Source organism: Callospermophilus lateralis, chromosome 17 (genome assembly GCF_048772815.1).
Source record: "Callospermophilus lateralis isolate mCalLat2 chromosome 17, mCalLat2.hap1, whole genome shotgun sequence".
In the NCBI taxonomy this organism is placed as follows: Eukaryota; Metazoa; Chordata; class Mammalia; order Rodentia; family Sciuridae; genus Callospermophilus; species Callospermophilus lateralis.
The window spans coordinates 18,950,298-18,976,903 of record NC_135321.1 but is presented as its reverse complement, the minus strand read 5'-3'; the positions used below and the strand labels follow the sequence as shown (position 1 = coordinate 18,976,903).

General features: G+C 39.9%; 1 protein-coding gene across 11 annotated transcripts in view; it reads right to left on the bottom strand.

Moving 5' to 3' along the window:
• Positions 1–26,606, bottom strand: part of Tcf4 (transcription factor 4) — a 343,890-nt gene that overhangs the window by 223,648 nt on the left and 93,636 nt on the right. For all 11 annotated transcript variants that reach the window (XM_076837111.1, XM_076837105.1, XM_076837108.1 and 8 more), the window contains one exon: positions 168–229. In XM_076837111.1, the coding sequence (XP_076693226.1) occupies positions 168–229 (62 nt within the window). The remainder of the gene's footprint in view (positions 1–167; positions 230–26,606) is intronic.

Here is a 26,606-nt window from a genome sequence, read left to right as displayed (position 1 = left end):
AAGACAAGCTGATCCTCATTAATCTTGGTATGCATATGTATCTGTGCAGGTGTGTATGTGTGTGTGTGCGTGCGTGTGTCAGCATGCGTGTGAGAAACTCTCCTTCAGTTTTTCAATTTACATATGTGGGATGTCTGGTTGTGGGAAAAGAGATTAGATATACTTACCCTGGACGGGCTTGGATGTCCTCCATTCCCCCAGGACCCTGAGCTACTTCTGTCTTCTACATCTAGGGACAAGAGAAAAGTTCTTTAGGCTTTCTTGCAATAATTCTTTCTTTTTGTATATGCACTTTTAAATTAATGTTTCAAATTAATCTCCTGTTGCCTTTAATTAAGAACCAGGCACAGGGCTACCATGATGATAGTGGCTTCTGACCCATCTACTTAAATTAACTCATTTAAATTCACAGCAGAAATGAACTGGACCCTCAGGAACCAGAGGTATGCACAGAAAAATTACTTCCATCCTTCACAATGTTTGATAGCCTCGATTTTTATAGACACGAAACTGCACTTAAAGTTTTATTAAAATCTTTTCAACAAAATAAGTTTAAAAATACACTAACATAACCTTAATCCAAAAGAGAGGCTAAATTGAGATAAATATCCACACTAATGCTTACAGCTGTTAGTTTTAACGCTGCTGAATTTTTTTGTTCTCTAATAAAGACTTATGGCACCAGACAACAGCCATGCAACAGAAAATAGAAGCCAAAAAAAAAAAAAAAAAATGGACTAAGTAGTCAACTTCCACCAGTATAGAACAGAGATATGAGGATTTCTTTTTTTTTTTTTTCAAGTTATTTAGGTTGAGACAACATTTTCTCTTTTAATTGTTATTTTTTTTTTAATTAGATGCATCACTTGGCCTATGATCCTCAGCCTGGACTTTGAGATGTGGAAATGGAAGTTGTTATTAAATCACAAAAGCAAGATGGTACAGTGGTGTGCACCTGTGATTCCAGCTACTCAGTTGGCTGAGGCAAGAGGAATGCCACTTTAAGTCCAGCCTGGGCTACTTGGCAGGTCACTATCTCAAAACAAAGTAAAATAGATTGGAGATGCTGCTCAGAACAGAGTACTCCTGGATTCAACCTCCCAATACCAATAAATAAATAATTTTAAATAAATAAATAAGCAATGTTTTATTTAGATAAATAATGGTAAAGAGAACTACAGGAACTACCAGAAAGTTAAAATCCATTAAACTCTGTCCCAATGAAGTTCTCAGGCTGATGAGATTAATAAATGTCCCATCAGTCCTTCCAATGGCAAACACTGGGAATGCAGGGTGAGACAGCCCCGTTGTCATCCTCAGTGCTTAAAGTACTGCAGTATAAGAGCAGTCACTCTCCGTTTGAGAATGACTCAGATTTTTGATGAGAGGCCCACGGTAAGCCTGAAAAGTTCCCCTTTCCATGACTTTGATCACAGTCGTAACAGCCAGCCATCACAAACAGGCCCTGACAGAACTGGAGGGTGTGAAACTTTGGTCCAGGAAACACTGTTCTATTTATTGTGTTTCCTAACATTTCAGTGATATTGCTTTTTCTCTGAATGCTCTACTGTCATTCTTTTTATTACTGCTATTTTGTTATCAGCAGAAGTAATCACCGTATAATTAATTGATTTATTTTTAGGTACCGTAGAGGACATGGTGTTACAGAATGTCTTCAGAGAGATGGAACAGCAACTGACCTATTACCACTGGACCTGAATATTCTCTCTCTCTCTCTCTCTCTCTCTCTCTCTCTCTCTCTCTCTCTCACACACACACACACACACACACACACAATCATATCATACACAACAAATCAACCAACAGTACTTCAGTTCCTTTTGGTTGGTCCTTTAGAAGACATTGCATCTGCAAACAGATGTCCCCATGGACGGTTAGAATCAGTGCACTGTGAGCTTGAAGGCACGTGAAGAAAGCTCTGGGGATGACATGGAACTGGAAAGGTGTAAAACTTTCCCCAAATCTGCTGTTTAACAACCAGCATGCTGCCCTATCCTGTATATGCTGAACTAAAGCACTTGAAGAAGTTCCTTACTACCCCTGGGATTCTCACATGAGTAGTTTTTGTAGACTACGTGGCTCTCTTAATTCTTAAATAAAAAACACTGTCAGCAAAAAAAAAAAAAAAGTGTATAAATAACAAAATCTCTCAACCACTGCAAGTTTTCAAAATTTGGGCACAACTCAACTTCCTCTTCACCTGTAACAGCCAGCTTGGATTAATTTGAGAGCTCTTGTATTTGGCCAAAAAGTAACTAGAGGAACAGATTTGACTCCCTCTACCTACCATAAGACAGCACGTTATTTGGACTAATTTTATCTTTTCAAACAGAAAAAGGATTTGAAACATATAAAGTAGGCAGAGACCAAGAGGAAACCAGACCATGCTGCCAAGCCAGTGGGTCTCCATGAAGGCAATTCTCACCCCAAAAAAACACTGGCAATGCCTGGAGACATTTTTGGTCTTTGCAACTTGGGATAAAGGAGAGGATACTGGTATCTAATGAGCAGAGACCAGGGATGCAGCTAAGCATTCCAGAAAGGCACAAAGCAGTGTCCTAAAATAAAACACGTTCTGGACCCGAATATCAGATATGCAGAGATTGAGAAGTCCCATGCTAGAGCAAAAAGAATGGAGGTGCAGAAAGAGATGTATTAAAATTTGATTCACAGTTTAGGAAGAACTCTTTCTAAATATACAGTTTCTTCCACACTGGAACCCAAAATTGACCTGGAATGTTTCAAGGGACCCTTATATACATCTTCTGTCCACCAAATAAAGAAAAAATGATGGTCAAGCTGCCTGCTAATTAGCAGACAGCTAAAACACATCAAAACTTGAGTATTCCCAACTGGGCAATTTCAAAGCGAGCAATCCACTAATTAAAAATGCTGGAAGTCGAGCTTTTTCAAAACAGGTTAAATACTGGCTGGGTTCCTTCACAAATAGATTCCCAACCAATCAGATCAGACTGCTCTTTTCCCATCCTCTCCCATCTCCATCTTGCTGGTTGCCTGGACTCATGCTGCCAGCGCCTTCTTTTCTGCTTCCTCCCTTTTATTGCTCTCTTTTAAATAGGCTCTTCCCTCCCTTGGCCTCCTGCTAGATCTAGAGGATGAGGACAAATCACCAGCTCTACAAAACCCAATAAATAGAACTATCGTATGAATTCTAATTGTATTTTATCTGGAAAAAAAAATCTATATAACTGATGCTCATTTACTCATAGTAATAAGAGACAAAGCTATAGCTTGGATAACAGTCATAATACAGGTAAACATGTACTTTTTCAGTCATTTGTTTCCATCTTCCTTCCCCTAAGTTCCTCAGACCTGCCAGTTAGTGAGCAGGCATTTCCTCAATAACGAGTCCAGCGGAGCTCAACACGCAGCCACCACGTATCGATCACCCGGCGTGCTCATTTCAAAATAGTTTCTTAGGGGCCATCTCAGACCTACTGAGTCTAGGACTTCAGGGGTGAGGCCAAAAAATAAATAAATAAATGTGCTTTTAACAAGGTCCTCGGGTAATTTTCATGCACACAGGTGTCTGAGAACTACAAGAGTGTGCTGTTAGAGACACAAGACAAATCCTGCCCACATTTCTACAATGGCCAGTCTCACTCCATAGTGCAGCGTTCCTGCAGCATTCAGCACACACTGGCATCTCATCTGCATCCCATGGGATCCTGTCTAGACTCACCTTTTATGTAAACCCTCTACCTGACCTACACTTGGCCGTCTGGTATGTCCCACTGAACATTGCCCATGCTTCAGTTTGGTCAGGACTTTGTTCCTGCTATTCCTTCTGCCTAAACTGTTCCACACCTCCCAGAAAAGAACAGCAGCTCACATTGAGCCCAAGTGCAAGTCAGATAGAGTGCTCCACAGTGTAATGTCCTACAGTCTCCCAATCTTATATATGAAAAAACTGAAGCTTAGATAGGATACAACCTTGTCCAAGGTGTCAGTAAATGGCAGAGCTGGAACAAAAACACAGGTGTTGTGGGATGCTGAACCCAGTGAATACTTTTCCTCCACCATCACAAATGGCGATTGCCTCCTGAGGAGGAATTTCCTCTATTTACAACCAGCTAGGATATTCCCTCCTGTCGCTTTTTCAAAGACAGTGTGAATGTATTTATTTGGGAGCTTCCAATTCACTCTTGTGTTTACAAAAGAGTACAGAAATCACACACAGTATTAAATATATATGATTTTTGAGAGAATCAAGAAGATAAAACATAAAAAACTGAAACAATAAAGCCAGAGGAATAATTGGCTTATCAAAACGCATGCTGTGACAAACTGTGTAATTGTTAGAACTGGGTCAAAGTTTAGAAGTTATTAAGTAGGTCAAGTAAAGAGTGAAACAAGACAATACCAATCAGATAAACACACCAAATTGCCCAGGAGAAACACAACTAGCCCTGATATTAAACTTGATGGAAAAGCCTACAGACCCCCCAACACTGGATGGAATGTGACAGAGCTGTCCACAGTGTCAATCAATGGCACTCAGGTAAAGTCTGTGAGGGTGCTCGATAGTACAGCTCACTAAGCACGCAGGATTTATCACACCGATAGCCATGGAGGCGTGCACACAGTGACACAGCTCCACATTTAAACACACAAATGTTACAGAAAGAAACATGCTTAACCCTCTAAGTACTTCTCCATATCTTATGTGGTACAGAACACTAGCTGGGCCCACTGGTTCCCCATGGAATTAAAACATCACCAGGTAGAAAGTAGAATAAAATATTGAATGAGAATGTTTACATCTAGATGGTGAGGAAAAGCAATACAGGAAAGGCGTGTAGCTCCAGTGTGGCTTTTCAATAACAAACGCGCTGTCTGGACGTCCAATTCTTGATGCGCTCCTGATAGGGTGCTGACCCACCCTTTAAGATGGGAATGAAAAGTCAAGTCAAGGGGCTGGGCTTGCAGCTCAGTGGTAGAGCACTTGCTTAGCACATGAGAGGCCCTGGGTTCGATCCTCAGCACCACTTAAAAATAAATAAATAAAATAAAGGTTCTGTGTCCACCTACAACTAAAAAAACTTAAAAACAAAACACAAAAAGCCAAAGCAATATCCTGGTAGCCTGAGCAAAAGGAAAACAGTGGATGAGACAATCACCAGTCCCAAAGACTGAAATGGACTCCAATGCTCAAGATTTTTCAGACTCCCTATTCCACCCCAACTGGGTAAGACTTGGCCACTTCCATGGGATTGACAGTTGCTCTGGGAGGTAACATGGTAATCCAGAAAGTTTCACTGTATTTGATTTATTCTGCTCGAGCCCCCTTTAAAATGTCTGACGTTTCAGTGCCAAAATATGAAATGTAGTTAGTTTAGGTAGAAACAGATCCAAACACTGTGTTTCAAGGAAAAATGTACTGATACAATTTTTCACTTCTATGATTTTTCCATGCACATTTTACTCTTAGGATGTGATTACTAAAATCTCCACTTTGCTTATAGTGGACAATGGGATCAATAAAACCAGACAAACTGGACAAACCCAAGAAAACCCAGCATTGGGAACTGGGGGGGGGGGGGGCGTAGGAGAAGCCCTAGATTTCGGCAGGGACTCAGCCTTCACCACTTCCGTGGTCTTAGCAAGTCACTGGCCTCTCTGAACTTATTTTTGTGAACTGTAAAATAAGCGAGTTCGATTTCCATTCTTGGAAATAGGGCAGGCTAGTATATTTGGACAACTCTCCCACAGAAAACTAAAAATGATGGATAACGTTTTCTTACATCTTCTTTAAAATACTAATGAGCTGACAAGATAGAAAGGAATCATCAAGCCAAAATCAAAGTGAAAGCTGGAATCCAGGGAGGGAGAAAAGACATTTTTGCCCTGAGGACATTTGCCAACCTAGAAAACTTAAAGCCTCTTGGGTCAAGGAGAACAGAAGTGATAATCCAAGACCCACCCTAGGCTGATATCTAACAGAAGGTAAGGGAGCAACAGCTTCTGCAACTTTAAGGAGTTACTGTTGCAGTAAATGAGTTAATTTATACTTGTTAAAAACTTAGGGAAGTGCCTGGTCCATGGTAAATAGGCCATCCCTACCAGGAGTGCCTAATTCACTAATATCCTCCAACCTACAACCAAACCACTTGAAATATGTAAAAGTGTGATTTATTTAAAGAACTTAGAGCCTCACATTTTTATGATTTCCATTTCTGCCAAACAGGTCAGAAGTTTAATATAATACTTTCCTGGATCTTAGAAATACACAAATATTGAGGTTATACAAATTCCACCTTCTCCAGGAACCTCTCAATCACAGCGGGAATTCAGTAATCATTATACTTGGTCAATGACTTGGTTCAGTTTAGCATACTCCCTTTATACTTTTACAGCCTACTACGTGTGATATATAAATAACATGCTGTCAAAGTTGCACACATTGACTAGAGGCTGCAATGAGCAAGAACCTAAATACTATGAAGGTTTAACTTTAATTTGAAATAAACAAGTTTGAGAGTTACCTGTGCTGGTTAAAAGTAGAGGTGTGGATTGGTTCTTTCCAAACTCTGAGCCTAGAACATGCTAAATATCCCAAACCACACAGTTTCCCAATGTCACAGAAACAACCAGTGGTATTCAGGATTATTCTCTGAGTCTATAAAGTCTTGCTCTTCTATGCACTCAGAATGTGTTCGGAGACTTGAGGATGTTAAGCTCTTCCAGCAAAGATAGATATTCTGAAACTTCTTGAAGTCTGCCTACACTGTCCCAAGTCCTTCTCCCAGCAACAACAGACACCATCAAAGATCCTCCACACCATCATGGAAACGCACAGACTGCGTACATCTGTAGCTCCTACTAATTTCCTAGTCCAGGAAGAACCCTTGGCTGAGCCCACCACACAAACTGAGATGGCATATGCTCTCTGTCAGTGCCAGATGAATTTAGAGTTCAAAATATTTCATCAGCAAAGAGCGTGTTAAGGATGTGCACATTTTCATTAGCACCCAGTATAATAAAAGCTCTAAGTAGAGTAATCTGAAGTCAAATTTGAGTACTAGAACAGGCATAGGAAGAGCTGAGGAGCTCCAAATATTGATAGGCCATGGCCACACAACCATGATTGCTTCTGTTTTCTATTAGAAGCAAGATCTGATACTTCATCATGAGTAATCTGAACACTGCCGAGAAACTCCCAGCACTTCCCAAATCCTACTGAGCAAAGGATGAGGGTTGTGGTGATACTCAAATCCTAAAATATGCCAAATACAGGGAACCCAGAACAGGGCTTTCCATTATCAGACTAGTGCTGCCAGCTCCAGCTATCTGGGAACAAATGAGTTCCATATCAAATCTGAAACTGAAAAGATACACGTGTGTGTGCGCACGGGCATGTGTATACAGGCAAACTGTGGATATAGTGGGGGATTAAGCATACTAGAAAAAAATTGTCAGAAGGGAAATATTGCGATACATCAGACTTTATTAACCTCCAGCTTAAATGTCCATTAATATGTCTTTTAAACACTGTTTGAAACAATAGTACTTTAAGTGCAAAATGAGCTTTTTCCAAAATGACATTAAATAATCTCATATACTTAATACAGAATTAATTCCATTGTGCACTGTTACCCAACAGGGAAAGCATTTTCTTGCACCATGCAACTTGGGTAATACTAAGGTAACAAAAAGAAGTGTGTAACCATCATGTTACAATTATGTCAGTGGTGTTCTTTATTTTGAAACTCAGAAGTCTTTTTGAAAATTCAAGATAGACAGTTAAAGTTATGAAACTGAAACAAAAGTAATCTTGAAGACTTTACTATATATATATATATCAATCCCTATACTTTGGAGTTGTCAATAATAATCTAACCTGAATAATAGTCCAGTTTGAATAATGAATATTCAAAAAATTCCAGAGAGATGTATTTCAGCAGCCCTTCAAATTTTTTGAGGCTAGGTAGCCAGGATCTTCCTCCTTGAAGGAGTCAGTCCTCCCTGGACTTCTAAACAAGAGCTCAGAAACAAGAGGAGCCATGAAAACCTGAGGCGGGAGTGGAATAATGTGAACTGTATGTGTCTCCTTTGACTTTTTGAAATGTGACCATTCTAAAAGCAATTAATAAAGATCAGTCTCACTAAGAAAATGCTCTTGGAGGGTGTATCTCTGAAGTCAGGTGAGGCTAACATCACCCCACTCCTACACTGCAGATAGGCTTCCAAGTTCCTAAATCAAAGGCGAAGCTACTGTGGAGAAGTGTTCAGCCAAGTGCTTGGTACCTTTTAAAAATATATCTGCAAATACCCCTTACGAAGTTTTGAGAAGTAAGAGGTAAACACTTTAGAAAAAAAAAAAAAATTAAACAGAGGAATAAATTTAAGAATATGCTTTGCTTCCTAATACAACAGCACACAGAGCTGATAAACTACGTGTATAATTTCATGTAACTTTTATGCTTAAAAAAATCCATACTACTGTAATGATTTAAGAAATGCGAAATATTTGAAATAACTACTTGGCTAACAATTTACTTAATATATCCCCAAGTCAGGGGGAGGAAGAGCCCAAGATAACTGCAGCTTTATCTTTCCCTCTTTTCCCCCTGTACCTCTTGACTCCCCGGGGTGCTGCTCATGAGGTTCTAGGAAGGGAGCCTGGCTTAATTGAAATGACCATAAGCTATAATTGCTCAGTATAACCACAACAGTGATCTACTTTTCCCAAATGGTATTCTCTCTGGTTTTTTTTCTTCTTCTTCTATTTCCTTTTATACTTTAACAAAACATACTTCTCTCCATTTCATCTATTCTCTTATCAGATGCCTGACCAATATTGGTGAAAGATAACAGTTTTAAATACTCAAAATTATTCCCTAAAATCCAGCTGCCTAACACCGGAAGCTGTGTTATTTTGCTTAAAATAATCACTCCTGTAACAGATTTTCATTGAAAGGAGAATTTCAACATCACAATCCTTCCACCTCGGTTTAACACCACATCCTGTGACCTGACAATGACAACCAATCAATCTTCCATGTTATCTTCAGGGGTCACGTCTTAGTTTTAGGCCAATTTTCTCCGTATTTAGGCTCAAATGTGCAAACCACACTATATTACTCTGCAAAACATCAATGAGAAAGCTTAATTAAGTAACACTGACAGATAAATCCATTTCTTTCAGAGTAATCAAATCAAAGCAGGTTGACATAACACAGGAACTTAATACAGTTATTCCCTTGTAATTGGAAAAAGGCCCTTTACTTCTCATTAAAGCAATCTTCTGGGTATTGGCATAATAAGAAGGCTCAGAGCTTTAATACTGCCCTATAAAAGTCTCAAGACACAGAACCCTTAAGCAAACAAGCCAGATTATCTAATTCCTTGATCACAGCAGAACATGCACTTCTTACCATTTTAAACTACTAATTCTTCATCTGTTACAATTAAAAAGAGGTAAATCGGTATCAACCACATACAATGGAAATCTATAAAAATGCATACACTGTTTACAGTTTTCTAAATCTACCTCCACATGTATTTGAAGAGAAGCAGTCCGTTAAAAATGAATTTGAAATACTTCACAAATGTGAAATCATAATGGCTTGGATCAGGGAAAATCTCTTTATTTTACTCCATGAGCTCAATAGGAAGTATTTCACCTCAATTTACAGTATGATACTTAACCATACTACCACTTTGTTAATCAGAATTATGAGAGAATGGAAGTTTAAATAAAGCACTTAATGTTTATGGTCTATTCAGAAGAGTTACTTGTCTGGTCAACTGACAGTTACTCCAACTAAGCTAAAACCCAGGAACAACTCTTTCTAATTCTCAAACTAAACAAAATCTGTTTTCACCCATTCACTGTAATTTTGAGGAAACATTTATTTTCACAAGACCAACCTCAATATGATTCTACCAACTCTTTCAAAAAGGGGAATTTACAATTTATCCAGGCGCTATGTAGTGATTCTCAAAAGCTGAGAATCAAAATACCTTCAATGAACCACATAAAAAACACTAATATGGGCTGGGTTGTGTCTCAGTGGTAGAGCGCTTGCCTAGAATGTATGAAGAACTGGGTTTGGTTCTCAGCACCACATAAAAAATAAATAAAATAAAGGTATCGTGTCCATCTACATCTTTAAAAAAAAGAGGAAAGGTTGAGATCAATATACATATTTTTAAATTCTACCTATATTTAATCTTTTTTTATGTTTTTAATGATAGTGCAGTTTAAACTATATAATATGTTGTTTCTGAACCATTTGTGAGTAGGTAGCATCAATTACATTTACCCCTTGGTACTTCTGTATGCATTTCCTAAGAACAAAAAAACTGTAATCAAAATCAGGAAATTCACCATGGCTACTCCCATCCAACGCAGAATCCATATCCGAATTTGGTACTTCCCCACATGTGGTAGGAGATTCAGTCCAGCATCATGCATTTAATTGTGATAAAGATTTCGTCTATGCTAATCAAAAAGAGTTCCTAGGTGCTTCTTTTTTGTGATACTGGAATTTTTGAAGAATACAGCAAGTTATTTCATAGAATGTTTCTCAATCTGAGATGATCTGATGCTTCCTTATGATTATATTCAGGTGGATATAACACTACAAAAGCTGGACACACTGGCACAGGTCAGTAATCGTAGCTACTCAGGAGACTGAAGCAGGAGGATCTCATGTTTGAGACCAATCTTGGCATCTTAGCAAGACCCTGTGCCAAAATGAAACAAAAAGGGCTGAGGATGTAGCTCAGGGATACAGTGCTTTCTTAGCAGGCAAAAGCCCCGGTTTGATCTCAGTACTTCAAAAAGAAAAGTTGGGAGGGGTGGGGGGTCTTCCCCAGGACTTCACATCAGGAGCCCCCAATGGTGAGTTGGTCTGAGTCTCATTAGTTATGCTAATTTTGATCACCTGGTCAAGGTGCTCAGCATATTCTATGATGTACACTTATAAATCTTTCCCTGTATAATTCACCAGAAGTCTATGGAAAAATTCTTCAAGACCATTAAAACTAATTTCTAATTATATGTTAGTTGGAAAAAAAGCTAAAATACAAAACTGTTTAAGGTAAAAAGTGAAAATTCTCTCCACCCCTCTCTCCCCATCCTCATTCTGGATAATAGTTTCCCAGCTAGTCTCACAAATCCTCTGTCCTGTGATCAAGTGATTTTTACAACAGCAGAAGTGCAAGGCTATCAATGCAAAACTTGACTGAAATTTCTGCCCTAATAAGAGATATTCCTCAATAGTTCATTTATTTCAGTGACATTTCTATGTATCCATCATTAATGGTAACCTTCCCACCTAGATGGGGTAGGGAGGAGAGAGACAAGAGTAAGTTAAACATATCATTCTATTTTTCTATAACTTTTTAAATTTTTATTTATCTACTTATGTACTTATTTATTTATTTATTTTGGTACTGGGGACTGAATCCAGGGGTACGCTACCACTGAGTTGCCCTCCTAGCCCCTTTGGTTATTTTATTTCAGCACAGGGTCTCACTAAGTTGCTGAGGCTATCCCTGAACTTACAATCTTCCTGCCTCAGCCTCCCGGATGGCTGGGATTACAGGCATGTGCCACCATCCTGGTTTCACTGTATCAACTTTAAAGGAATTCAATCAAAATGAAGGCAAGATTGTGCAACCTGCTTGTGAATTAGTGTAAGGCACAAAGCCAGGGCAAACCATCCATTCTGGAGTCACCTTAAGGGGCCATGCATCATATCCACCCCCCTCCTCCACAGGATTCTAAAAGTCAATTGTAAAAAGGAGAACTGCCTTAACAGCAGAACTTCCCCACTACAGCCAGGTGGGTAGGAAAGCTCACTCAGGACAGAGAGAAACATCTAGTGTGGCTCTCAGAGGCTGGCAAAATTAAAGTGGGGAACATCTCCACAAATTTTAGGGGGGGGATGTGAACTGACACTTAAAAAGAATATAATCCCGCCTTGAGAGATGGGGTGTGAAACGAATTAGCCACCACAGCAATGTGAGGAGGAGGGCTTGACCACACAAAGCCTGAGAGGAGCCCTGGCATTCCAACAGAACCTGCACATCCCGCCCAGTATGGTGTGAGTTAACTTGCTGTAATCAACGTACGGTGGAAATGGTCCCTTTAACCTTTGGATACAGCCCTTGTCACTTTGTAAATTGAACACTGCTAATGGATTTCATTCCTGACTTAGAAAGTCTTAGAAAAACGTCCTCACAATTCCATGTCAGCCAAATGCCCAAACAACAATGGCAAAGGTTTTTCTTACTTGGGTGTGTGTGTGTGTGTGTGTGTGTGTGTGTGTACACTCATATGAAACACACTTAAACTGACTAACAGTTCTTGATATTAATGACTGTATCCAAAAACCAGATCCCATATGCGACAATGTGTTCAACTGACATCCTTTTGTTTCTAATCAGATCAAAGAGACCCGACTGAAGGGTTTCCCATTTTATCTCACAATCACGGAACCACACTTTTGTTTTATGCTTCTTTCCACAAAATTTTCTTATTCATCTCCATTAAAGTGGTATATCTGGAGTCACTTAGACTATGAAATGGGGATCAAGAGAAGTTACAGACCTAAATATCAGCAGATCAAAATCTTTTTTTGAAGGGGTGCAAAAAAATCAGAAGGAAAAAAAATCTAGAAGAAATTTTGATGTAAAGGAGGTCATTTGCATAGACTTATATTCCTTCTCCCGAGCTGCCACATTTCCTCTTGCATTCCAACAGGCAGTAGCAGGACACTGTCTGGAGTTCCCTGGAAGACTTGCTAACAGGGATGTCCAGTTCACTAGGTAACTTGTTAAAGTTGGACAGTATTGAGCGATTCCGTTTCCTGTCTGGAAACATGCATTTTTTTTAAATCATGTCAGCAGTGGGAGAAAACCGTCCATCTTCCAAGATGCTGCCCTATGGCCAGAGTTGGCATCAGTGTGCAGAAGGCCTGGAGCTGCGATGGCAGGTCTACCATGACAAAAATGCCCAAACCATGGGACGGCCTTACTTTCACTTTCAAGAGCTTTAAAACACACGCCTAATTCACGTGGTGAGAGCAGGTTCAGCCTCGTGGGTAGGAAGTGAAACAGACTACAAAGGTGGCAACTCAAGTTTCTAGGTTCAGTCCTACCCACTCCATGGGAACATGGGAAGAGCATGTGGTCCTAACAGGTCTGCGACTCGGATGCCTCCACCATCTGCTAAGCAGGAGGACACTGGTCAGAAAGAGATGAGCTGGTCTGCTGTCCTGCCTCCCAAATTCAGTCTACAGAATGGTAAAAAGCTGAAACCCTTTCTCAGGAATGGCAGAAATGTCATTAGTTTGAAGGGAGATGGATGCAGAGACCCGAAGAATGACAATAACCAGGCATCTTAAGAGAAAACAAGAAGCAGAAAAGGGGTCCATCGAAGCCTGAGCTGTCAGCAGAGAATAATGATTTATCTGATGAGATTAGCAGAAAGTTTGATTAGAAAAGATGCCTTCCTAACATAGCAGAGATTGCAATGTGACTTGAAGATTCTGTGTTGTGGGGGAAACCAGTGCCTGCCAAATGTGGTCTGCAACAGCACAGGCTAGCTGTGAGTGATACAGTGGGAAAATAGCCACTAAGCCAGATTTTATTTGATTTGTACTGATGATTTTTATTAGAATACATGGATCATTGCTTCAACCTTTCCATGTAAAACCAAATCAAATTCAAAAACTCACACATCAGTCACCTAACCTTATGCTGTTCCTTCTGCTTTCCTACAGTGGAGCCACATCTCAGCTGATCTGTCCTCGATAAATCGTTCAGCTATTCAAAACTATTGGGCCAAATTTAGGGAGGCAAGTGGCACACAAAAGACACCATAAAATCTGCAGCTACGAGTAAGAAAGCCAGGGAGAAGGAACACGGCAAGCTTCGTAAATATGGGGGGCGGCGGGATCAAAACAGCAGCCAACGCAAAACAAGGTGAAACGAATCCTCTTTATTGTATCAAACAGACCATAATTTGGTTTTAAAAGGCCTCACTTTCCCCAGCTGTTTTTCGACCCCCTTTAGTCTAAGGCACTGTCCAGGACTGCGTCAAACCACTGCGCTGAAACCATGTCTCCAATTCAGTGACATTAAGGAGACCCAAACTGCAATAATCATTTCTACAAATTAAAAATACGACCACCTTTAAGGCAAAAATCATACATGGTAAATATTATCTTTGTAGAAAACCTCTATTATTTCTAAGAATTTTTTAAAGAGGAATGAAGTTTAATTATATGAAATACAGCCATGAGGGCTGGGGATGTGGCTCAAGCGGTAGCGCGCTTGCCTGGAATGCGTGCGGCCCGGGTTCGATCCTCATGCACCACATACAAACAAAGATGTTGTGCCTGCCGATAATTAAAAAATAAATATTAAAATTCTCTCTCTCTCCCTCTCTCTCTCTCTCTCTCTCTCTCTAAAAAAAAAAAAAAAAAAAGAAATACAGCCATGGGTCCCAAAGAAAAAGTGCTTATATCCTACTTCCCACCATTCCTTTTCCCTTTTTTATGAACATTCTTTCCTTTCCTTCTCAGAAACACTGCAGGTTTCTCTCTTAAATTCATAACCAATAACGATTGTTTAGAGAGATGCTTCTAGTTAACAAATCAGTCCCACATCCAAGATGTCCTTCAGAGCTTCAAGCAATTCCTCAAATGCACAGGAAAATCTCCTCCTCAGAGAAGGTAAACAACCTTCCCAGTTAACAGGCAGTCAGCAGGCCTCAAGCCTCATGTCATCTAGAGGTGACCACGCAACAAACTTGCTACAGCCTCATCAAGAACAACAGCCCCCTGGAAAATGGTGGGCCCCAAATGCTCAGGCCTCTCATGTCATCCTGGTTGGTGGATGCTAGGGTACTTTTCACCAGTCCCCATCTCTTCATCCCCCTAACCACCAGTCAGGTCTATATCTCCCATCCTCCTTTGCAGTCAAGTGGGACCATGTGACCTAAGATTGGCCAATAGAACTAGAGCAGAAGTAATGCTTGCCTTTGCCAGGCCCACCCCATAAATGGTCCCCTCATGTACCCATCTGTGCATTCTCCCCTCTTTAATCAGCCTGCTACCAACATCTAGGCAGCTAGAGGCTGCCTTGATTCCTCCAAGGCTGGAGGAACCCAGACCTGAAGGACTACACGAGTAGAGTCCACCCTCATTGTCCTGTGACACCAGAGGGAGATGACCCTCTGTTGCTGAAGTTTGGAGATTGTTTGTTCCAGCAATTTGCAGACCCTGACTAATGCAGCCTCCAAAACAGACTTTCCTGAGTTCTGGCTCGGTGATTCTCTCTTGCAAGTAAAGCAAACATACGCAGTTAGAGCTGGCACCAGTCAGAATTGTGAAGCAAGGGAAACTGGTCTTTGAACTATCCTTCTCTCCCTTTCAGACTTGTTTTCCCCTCTTAGCACTTCCTCCCTCTGAGCACCAAATGTTCTCAGGCTGCTCAGTCTGTCTCAAGAAAATAAACCCAATGCATTCATTACCCATTCCTTCAGCCATTACCTTTTGAACACCACTCACACTGGTGTGCTAAGCTGCCTGCTACTTGTACAATTTGAGAGAACCTCTTTGATATCTCCAGCTGTATGTATTCTTAACCATTAAATAGGAATGATTATATCTGCTCTCCAGTACTGTTATGATACTGACAGGTAATTAGGAAAAAATGTCACCATGAAAACTAGAACACAGTAGGAACTCAAAAAAAAAAAGATAACTCCTTTACTATGAGTATTGTTATCATAGCATGCTATTTGACACCAAAGTAGATATAAGATTAATATAAAATAGGGTCCTTTCTCTCTAAAATACATATCTAGGTTGGAATAAAAATCCTAGCAAAAAGAAAAGGCAGCATTCAATATTGTAAAAATGGCTACAGAATTTTAGAGAAAAAAATTATACAGATTACAATTGACTCCTTTTTTTATTTCTTGTTTTTTTCTGCTATTTGCTTTTTCAGGGTGTTTTGTGTGGATGCCAATGGTGGAACCCAGGGCCTGCCACGGAGCCATGTATCTATTTCCTAGAATTGACTCCTTAAGAAATTATGATTTAGGACTTAGTGATGTAACACTTCAAAAGGGCCAAACAGGAGGGATGATATTTAACTTAAGAAAACACACAGCGATGTCTGAGCATCTCTCCTCAAACACTGGATAAAGGACACTCGCTCCAGTCTCTGCTGTTCAGTCATAGAGGCTACACCACCATGACACAGTCATCACTAAAATTACACAATCCCTAACAGAATTATGGTAGGGGGTAGGGGATAAGGACTGATTTTGCTAAAATTAAAAACACCCATGCATTGAAAACAAAATGCCTATCCTCTTCTGGGGTGCAGCTTATACAGAAAGGAGGAGGAGAGCAGTGGAAGCTGCTGTCTTGCCAACTGTATGTTCAATGCCGCAACACACTGGCGATCAAACCAGCACTGCCGGGAGCATTTACACCATGGAAACTGGCAAGCGGTGCCAATGGTGCAATTTTGGGGGTATTTCTTTAAACACTGACCACCCACCGCACCAATGAAAACAATCACTCACTGTGAGGCATTTCTACTAAATTGCTTCATTTCCCTCACAGCCTCTCCTCAGGTAGGTCATCTCCTCCTCACTTTACAGGTAAAAATAATCAGAACTCATGATGTTGGGCAACTGGCAAGGAATCCTTTGCCTATGCACCCTGTGCAATAACCAGGCTGCTTACAAAAGTGAAGGACACCTGGATTTCTTTTTCTCAGCATATCAAACCAATATTATCACAGAAAGCAAACCATCTGAATGCAGGCAACACCACCCCAACACTAACTTTCCTCTGCTCTTCATTTTCTCCTCCACTTATCTGACACTTCTTAATCAATATGTATTTCCCTTCTTACCACATTTTCCTTTACATAGCAATCCAACATTTTGCATACATCTCCTTCTAAGAATCACCCATTATAATGTCTCAAGAAACAGACTTGTGCCAATGGTTGGGAAAAACTATGAACTATCCTGATGCTCACACATCTGTCCTCTCCAAGACAGTCCATTCTACCTTGCGCTGAGCTACGGACGGTGCGGTGGGTGTGGGTCTAGGAGGAGCTGGGATAGGTCTTGGAGGTTCTAACTGAAGTTCAATAATGACCTCTGCCAACCACCTGGTGTTAAGCTTGGACCTGTGACTGGGGAATGGGGAAAGCAGGATACCTCCGTGAATTTCAGAGCAGCCTGAGATTCCAGAGGATATGTGTATCTAGAGTAAGTAAATGACCTTGGTACTCACCATCCTGGTAATGCAACATCATTCCTTTTCCAGCTGGTAAAAGCTAGGCCATCCTACAAAACTGAGAGCCTTCCAAAAACAGGAAAATAAATATATAAAAGCACTGAGGCACAAGAGAGAATTCCCCAGGCAAGAAATGGCAAGGAGCACAATGATCCGGGAATATATAGTGTGTGAGTCACAGTGGTAGACAATGAGGATATGTCATGTCTGGGCAGGGCCAGAGGAAGACTCGGCCTTCTACCCAGTACTACACATATTGCTTGTTCTGAAGAAAGTGACAGGTTCATATTTGCTATTTTGAAAATGGTAGTAGTGAAAATGGGTGGGTGATTAAGGTGAAAACTTGGAGACAAAAAGAACAATTAGGAGGCAAGAAGCCACTGTTATAAAAAAGGTTACAGATGATACAGGATTGCACAAAAGGGCGACAGAAGAGACAGGGATCAACAACTAATTTAACTGGGAGAATAAGAGAAATAGTGCTGTAAAGAGTTTATTCCCCAGTTTTTATCTGATGAGTATTGGTGAAGGTTTAGGAATAGGGTAGCTTTAAAAAAAAAAAAAAAAAAAAGAGTACATTTTAGACATTCTGTGTTCCAAGTGTCCATTTGTCATCCAAATATAAAATCCAGCAAAGGAACTAAATATGTGAATCTGGAGCTCAGAATAGAGACACAAAGATTAAGGTCATTTCAGTTAGAGTAGAATTTAAAGTTCCCTTATATAGAGAATTTACTGGTCCAGATAGGTAGAAAGTCCAGAGGAGAGGCAGCTTTTAGGGTTAATAGCTCCAATGGTTTCACTACATTAGCAAGGACAAAGCTTCTTCCCATGCTCTAGCTCCTCCCGTACACCAACTTCATCCTAAAGCTAGCTTCTCTCAGGGTCACAGGATCTCTGGACCTACTTATGTTTTCTCAATCACTTTCAATGGGAGAGAGTTCAACCTGCAAAGAAGCAAAACGCCTCCTGAACTTTGTCCGGGTTGGAACCATTATAGAACCAATTGGCAAACCAGGCCACACCATACATAGATTTGCTTAGGCCTAGATGACCCAAATTAATTACTGTGTCCGGGCAGACAGGATTACTCTGATGGTTCTCGTCCAAACATAGATATCCCCTGGGGATGTCGTAATCCCTCATGAACCTCATGGGCAGTACACACCGGGGAAGGAATGGAGTACACATTAGTGAGAGATCACAAGTGCAGACAGAGCCTAAGAGCATGGGCATATTCATAGAGCCTACAGGGGAACACCAAAGAGGGCTGTGTAACTGGACAACCCCACCGCTCCACTCCCTACTTGGCCTGTCTTCACTCATGTGCCAACCCTTGGCTGAATCAGCGTGTCGGAGCAATTGCTGGTTGTGTCCTTCACTGGACTGGCCCAGATGCTATCTTATATTTTTATGATTATCAAACAAGCCTTCCCTACTCCCACTGAACAAACCAAAAAACTGCCGAGGACAAGGGCTGTGTCCGGTTTGCTTTCCCCTTGCCCAACGTGCCCAGCATGGCACAGGGCAGGGAAGGCACTGCATCTGCTCCTCTCCAATGTGCTGTGAACACAAGAAAGTATCAAAAATGCTTGCAGAATTCCAAAGTTTAAAAAAAAAAAAATTCCATATTGCTCCTGTGCCTTCAAGAAGAACAACCTAACATGATGGGAATCCATAAGTTTTTGCCTTGTTTGTCTACTCTTAACTAAGAAACTCAACCACAAGGAGGCCATAAATATTGGCTTGACATAAGACATCTTTCTTCATAACTAAAATAGTCACTTACTTCAAAATCATTCAGGTATGAATTAAAATTCAGTAAGAAACATGCAGATCAGCACTCTGAACCCAGTGAGGCTCCTGGAATCATATAACCAGTAGAGTTGATGGACAAATCCCAAGCTCAGTAACTTCGATAAAAATTAAAAAAAAAAAAAAAAAAAGCTGCAAAACAATCATACTCCATGTATGTCTTATCCCTTGACAAAAATGATCTCTTCTATGGTCACTGCAAAGGGAAATACTGGCCTCTTTATGCTCAGTTCCATAGGCACCCTAGTACTTGATACATACTGTATGATCATTGGCGGTGAGACAGTGGAGAATACAAACCTGTATAGTAAAACAGCTTCCTGAGATCAATTGACAGCAAGACAGAAAGCAGGTGAGAGCCTCTGTATCAGTGATCTGGGCAGCAGTTACAACTCAGCATTTTTGTACTTTCTACTGCAATTTCCCCATTGATTAACAAGAGCATCATTAATATTTAAAGTTCTACTTCAATTATAATAATCAGAACACCACGGTAACAACAATAAACACCCTACGGCAGTTTACTGCTTTCGATTATTCAAAGCACTCTGAGGCATAATATTGCATTTTTCCTTTAGAATTTTATACATCAGAGAAATTCGGGGTTGATCCAATTCCTCAGGGCCAGTTATCGGGAAAGTTGGGAGGAGCACCTCAATTTCGCCTTTCAACCTCTTTGTGAACTGCCTCTCACCCAATTTTTTATGCCATAAAAGAAAAAAAAAATCTTTAGATGTTGGCATCCCAAATTTGGATGAAGGATGTTCTGTAGAAAAAGTTATATTTCTTCTTGCAAATCCATCATTCAGAATCCCAATTTCCTAATTACCAGGGCTTTTCCTTGGGGTTAAATATGCCCCAGAAGAAAATACCACTGCTTCAATTAATACTAAGTCTGAGAAGTATTTTTAATCCATTTTCAAATGCTTTCTTCCCTTCAGCTACACTGAAAGAATATTTTTAAACTGAAGGTGCATATGAGAAATGATAATACCTATCACTTTGTAAGCTACACCTGAAATTTTTCAAAGATAAGAATACAATACGTAACCAACCCATTAACAATTTAAACCCCACCACCACCATGAAGAAAAATGTTTTTATAAGTAATAGAAAACCCAGGCAAACTCTACTGTTCTGTCCAAATTACAAAACTCTCATCTTTTTCTTAACTGTGTTTGACAATAGAACCTAGAGGTAAACTGAGTGGTGGGCACTCTTCCCATGTGGATAAAACATCTACTATAATGTCCCCTCACATTGACATGAGCCCATAAATGTTCCATGTGTGCAGTGGTGGATAAAATAACAGACTTGGGTTAATTGCAAAAATATAAACACGATCACCTCATTTTAATTCACAGTATTAGTTTATCAAAAAATGCACTATGAAGTCTGTCTACCCTCTTCCTTCTTCCTGACAGAACCTGCAGCATTTTTTGGTTACACCTGTTTGTTTTCACACAGCCACCCCTTCTCCTGAAGAATCAGGATCAGGGGACCTCATCTCCAATTCCAGAAGCAAATCCCAGTACTGTGGCCATCCCCGATTTGCCTCCCCTGGCCAGGAACTGAGTTGTAAGTGGTCACTCAGACACAAAAACATGGCTGCACTGAGATCCTGGGAACAGTCCCCTACTTCAAGGAAAGAGACATGTTCTATCCTCGATGAACATTTTCCTGTTGGGGAAAGAACCAAAGTAGGGATCTCTTATTCATTCATAGGATGCAGCTTGTCAGAGAGGAGGGAGAACTCCAGCAGGAACTGGTTACCTACGTATTTTCTTACACGTAAGGCAATTTGAATCTGAGTTTTCTTTTGCTGCAGCTGAAAGCATCCTAAAATAAACATTAGATCCATCTCCCCTGTCAGTGCCCCCAGAAGCAGGCTTAGGAACTTAATGCTCACAGCATTTCTTTAAAAATAAATACCAACTCTGGATAAATCAGGATTCCACCTACTGAAGGGTCCGTATCTCCTGGACACTTGTATTTGTGGAAGCACCACAGATGCAACATTTTCAGGAAGGATACCAGGCATGTGCTGCTTCATTCCCCATTTAGTTTTTTGATTTGCACACACAGCTTCCTTCTCTGCTCCATTCACAATGGCCTTCTTACAAATAGCAACAGACCAGCAAATACCTAATGACCACTTAGCACAGGTAAAAGCTAATGACTGCAAAAGTCACCCCAGATGCATTTTTTTCCTTTGGTTTACCAACATCAGCCCTACACACACACACTACATATGTGGCCTAAGTGTTGGAAAGTTCTACAGATATATTTAGTAGTATGCATTTTTCTATGATGAGAGTATAGTTCGCATTAACTTTTCAAAGTGCTCCTGATGTTATGAAGGTGAAGAATCTCCTTTAGAATCACTAGTGCCTAGCAAACCTCACTGTCTGGATGGTCCACACAACACTAACCATCTCACTGCAGCAGAAGGGAGAGCAGGAAACGTGCTGTCCAGATCTTCAGATTTTTTGCTCAAGGCAAATCATCTTTAAGAATTAATAATACCGAAGTTTTGCAATATTTTGGATGAAATACAATACTGTGGACTCTCCTGGGGCCTCAAAAGCCATTTATATTCCACGTCAACAGAAGGAAAAATAAGTCCCATTACTTAAAATTAAGGAACATGATCTATTTTTCTGTTTGTGCCCCTCCAAAGACATTATGAAACCTGAGCTTAAAATTCAGTTGAAGAGACAAAACACACACTTGAAAAAAACAATATTGGCAAGATTTTTTTTAGGTTCAGCTATAAACAGCGAATAAACACCAAGAAACTGTTGAAGAGGAGGTGGAAGTTCCTTTTGAAGCAGGACTTTAAGAGAAGGTAAGAAGGATTTCAAATGTTGGAGAACACAAAGAAGGAAATTCCATAATGTGGAGGTGTGGCCAGAAAACAGGTAAGATAAAACCCGGGTAGCAGTGTCAGGCTACCTGAAGATGCACTGAAGTGTCCAGCCCAGTGTTATTTCTCTGGAAAGTAAATCTAATAAAATGTTCAAAGAACAGAAGGGACCTGGATCATCTCTACCAGAGAGGCTCAAAAACCTTTCCCTGGACCTTACTCCACTTTATAACCACACCCTTTAAGGCAACTTCTCCCCTCCTTTCCTCTTTTACAAAGAAATAAAACGTTTCATAAGATTAGAAAACCAAATCCTCTGGCTTCAGATTTGCCCCCACCTCCTACCTATTATGATCCAGTGATACCTGTCACTTCTTCCAAAGACCTTCAATGGCTCCCTATTACTTTCAGTGGGAAGTTAAAATTCCTTAAACTGGCGTGTGAGGTCCTTTGTGGTCTGGCTGTCTTGCCTTCTGTACTCCTAATACATGAAAAACTTCCCATGAAACAAATGCTTGCAGAACGAACAAATGAATGAATGTATCAATGAATGAAATGAATGAATGACGGAAATACATGCAAACAACATGAGCCCAACAATTTTACATACATATATGAACTTTATGTAACTGATGGTTGATTTAATAAATATCTGTATGGTGTATACAGACAGAGCTAAGGGGTGAAATACAAATTCTTCACAAAGCAAAAAGTAAGGTCCCTACAAAGTATTTTCATGAGCTTTAATCTTTTAATATTTCAAATTTAAGGCTTTAATTATGTAGGTGGTACATATGACAAGTACAATCTGCACATTACTTAATATTAAGTGATGAACTGTCTTCTCACCGCAAATATGAACTTTAATTTGGCCCTTGATGGGACATGATTTGTCTTTCTACATAATCATGCTCCATCACTGCAAGATGAAAAACTGGAATACATGTGGATATTAGTGTATTCTAAGTGCCTTCAACTCCTAAGAAGCACTTGTGTCCATACATTTCCAAATTTTATTTCCTATATATAGCCCAAGCTGATAAAGTTTGATGGTGTCCATATTTGAATATTTTAAGAACCTGTACTGTCCTCAAAAGTCTCTACGAATAGAATGTTAATCATCCCTAAGAGTCGAATCTTTACTACCATTCAAGGTATGGATTTAAACATCGCTTTAAGAGAGGCTCCCTGACTGCCCTAGATAAGAGAGCATTGCAGGCCCTATGCCTCCCACATCTGTGCCCATTAACTGCTTCCACTGGTCCACGTTTTCACAGTCCCTAGCAGTACTTGGAATCCTGTATCTATCTACTCATATTTATTAAATTACATATATGTGCTATCCAGTATGTACCTAAGCATACACATACATATGCATATACATATGTGTGGTTGCTATCCTTGTTTACTGGCCCCCAGTGAGAAGCAAATTTCAGAGAAACAGGGATTCAAACTGGGTCCCTGTGACCCGGAATCTAGACCAGTGTCAGGCTAAAAGATCTCATTGAGGGTCGGGGTTTGTGGCTCAGTGGTAGAGCGCTCCCCTGGCACGTGCGAGGCCCTGGGTTGGATCCTCAGCACCACACACAAATAAATAAATAAAATAAAGGTATTGTATCCAACTACAACTAAAAAATAAATATTTTTTTTAAAAAGAGAGATCAGTGAACATTTATAGAATGAATAAGTAGATTTATTCAACATAAAATCTCGGAATCCTTGAAACAAAAACAGAAAAAGAACATCACAGAACAAAGAATTTAACAAAATGACTATCAGTAATTAAAAGGAATGTTTTAAACGCTGATGGAAACAGATTCTTGCAAAACACAATACAATAAAGAAGAAAGCATTTTCCCCAGTAAGGACTTCACATATTTTTAATTAGGTCATTACATGTTTTATTTCACTAAAACATTGAGGGAACAGATCTATTTTAAAAAAAAAATACAAAAATGAAATAAAAACTTGGTTTGAAACATAAGAATGTCCATAAGATGAAATTCACAAAACTATGGCCCCTTTAAAATACAAAACAGATTTGAAATGGCATAACTTGACTACCTGATATACAGCTTACTACCAGCTTTCCCAAGGGATTGTGTACAAAGCTCTCGATTTTCTTTAAAAAAAAAAAAAAAAAGGAAAAGAAAGAAGAAAGAACCAGCTGGTAGATATATACTGTGCCCTTCAAAAGCTCCTGTTAAAGCCACAAATAATTGCAAAACTTGTTCAAATCAAATGGACAATTTATTTTATGTATGATTCTACAAAGCCTTTACAAATATCCATGGATGGCTCCGCACCCCATTTGAAAGGATTTGCTGTAAAACTGCACTGGCATAAACAAACAAAACTATTCTCAATATTTATACTCAAAACAAAAACGATGAAGTTCTACGTTCAGTGGTGGTTGTGAAAATCCTTACTCCCTGATTTTCATTGGCTGGAGTCTAATACACCAAACAGGGTTTGCACTTTAAATGTAACACACACAGAGTCTCTCTTTTCATCTCCATATACCAAGCATTTTCCGAAAAATTAGTCACAGGGGAGAAAAGCAAAGGAATAAGTGTATAAATTTTAAAACATACCACGATGTTCTGTAATATAAGATGTGGTGTTGATGCTTAAACCAACAGGAGTGAAACAGGTCTGAAAAAGTTCCTGAATTCAGACTAGAGTAAGAACTAGGAATGGAGAAAGAAAAAGGAGTCTCTTGGCCAGAAATTGCCAAACTGGGCAACTGGACCAGGAGAAAAATGGAAAGGTGTTTGCCAAGACAAAAAAGCAGGTTCCTGTCCAACTTCAGGAGCTGGATCCTATGATCTTGGGGTCCAATGTCAAAACCCAGCATCACCGTTGATCCTGACAAAGAAAAGCATAGGTGTTGCCCATGACTTCCCAGGGCACTGGTATGCCCTAGGTACCTTTTATTGACATAGTTCTCCTTTTATTCTTATTTTTATTTTTAATTCAGAAACGTAGCTTCAGTCTAAATAAAAGAAGTCAAAGGAAGAAAAGACTCTCTTGACAAAACAAGCTTTCCAAACACACCTGTCCCCTGTTTGGAGCATTCTGTGTTTTGTTCCAATCTTAGAAGCATGGTTTCTAATCTTCTCATTTGCTCTACAATTTCCTGTCTATGTCCTGTCTGTGTAAATCTGTAGCAGCAGTTCTCAAAAATTTAAAGAAATATGAATCCCAAGTGGCACATTATAGATGCTGGTCTCAGGGCACCATTCCCAGAGGAGCCCCAGGAATCTGCAGTTAGCAAAATATCCAGCACAAGGGTGTGGGGGCACACTTAGAGAAAGCTTTTAGAACCATATTTTGCCTAATTTCAAAAGACCTTCAGATCTGGATCACTGTTTAAAAAAGAAAAGAAAAAAAAAAAACCCAACATATTTCTGGCTCCCTCCCAGAGGAATTGAATTGTTATCTTCTAGAAGGGACCAAAAATTCTGAATTTTCACCATGCCTTGTCCAGTTCTTGATGACTCTTCAGTTCTTGCCACACATTCTAATAGTGGGAAATGACCTGTAATTGCTCTCCCACTGCAGAAGAGCTGCAGCCAAAGGGCACATTATAGGGCCGAGAATCCCCAGGCCCAGGTGAGCATCAGGGCAGATGTCCAGCATCATCCCACAAAAGAACTGTGGACCCTCAGGGCAAAACGAAGTCTGTGGAACCTTGTGGTATTAATGGTTCACGTGCTGGTGTCAGGGCTCAGGCTATCAAAGAACAGCCTAAGTACAAAAACAAAATCCAGAATCAACTTTGCTGGGGGAAAACGGTTTGCACAGGGCAATCCACATCCAGGGCACAAATAAACAACCACATAAGAGGACATGATTCTTAAACAGATCTAAAAATGCTTAAAGTTTCTTTCAAATCTCTCTACAGGATTCAGCAACAGTCGATGATGAGCGCCTGTTCTTATACCACCTGAAACCAACGTCGCCTAAACACACGTGAGAGATCCAAAGAAAACACTCCCTACACTCAGTCCCCACATGGTGATGAAAAGCAGCCGTCACCTGATTCAATCAGACCACATTCAAAGCAGGTGGTTCCGAACATTATCTGAGCAAAGTGTCCTGGCTCCTTCTCTACCCAGGGCGGCAAAACCTACGGGTATTTTTAATGATACGTGAAGAATTGGAAAGAATGGCTTTAATTCTTTTTGTGGGTGAAATTGAATCCCCACATTTCTAGTCAAAAAGCACAAAGAACAGGAGAAAGTGCACCTTAGAAGGGCAGCAAACACAAGGAAATGTCCAGAAATTAAAATACTTATTATATTTAGAAACCTTATGTGAAGTCGTCTTTCCAAAGCTAGTCAAAATGGGATTTTTGTGGTCATTCTCCCTCCTTGGCAAGCTGCTTTAAGGCAGATTTAAGTTTTGTTGATCTATTGTATTTGGTTATTTCTACAAATATGACTTCAATGAAGCAACGAACATGAGTGGGAGAAGTACATATTGTAGAACTTCAATCTCTTCCCACTTATTAATTATATGGAAGGGATAAGGTATTTAACCTTGTGTCTCAGTTTGCTCATCTTTAAAATGGAGACAATAATATATATTGTTTGAAG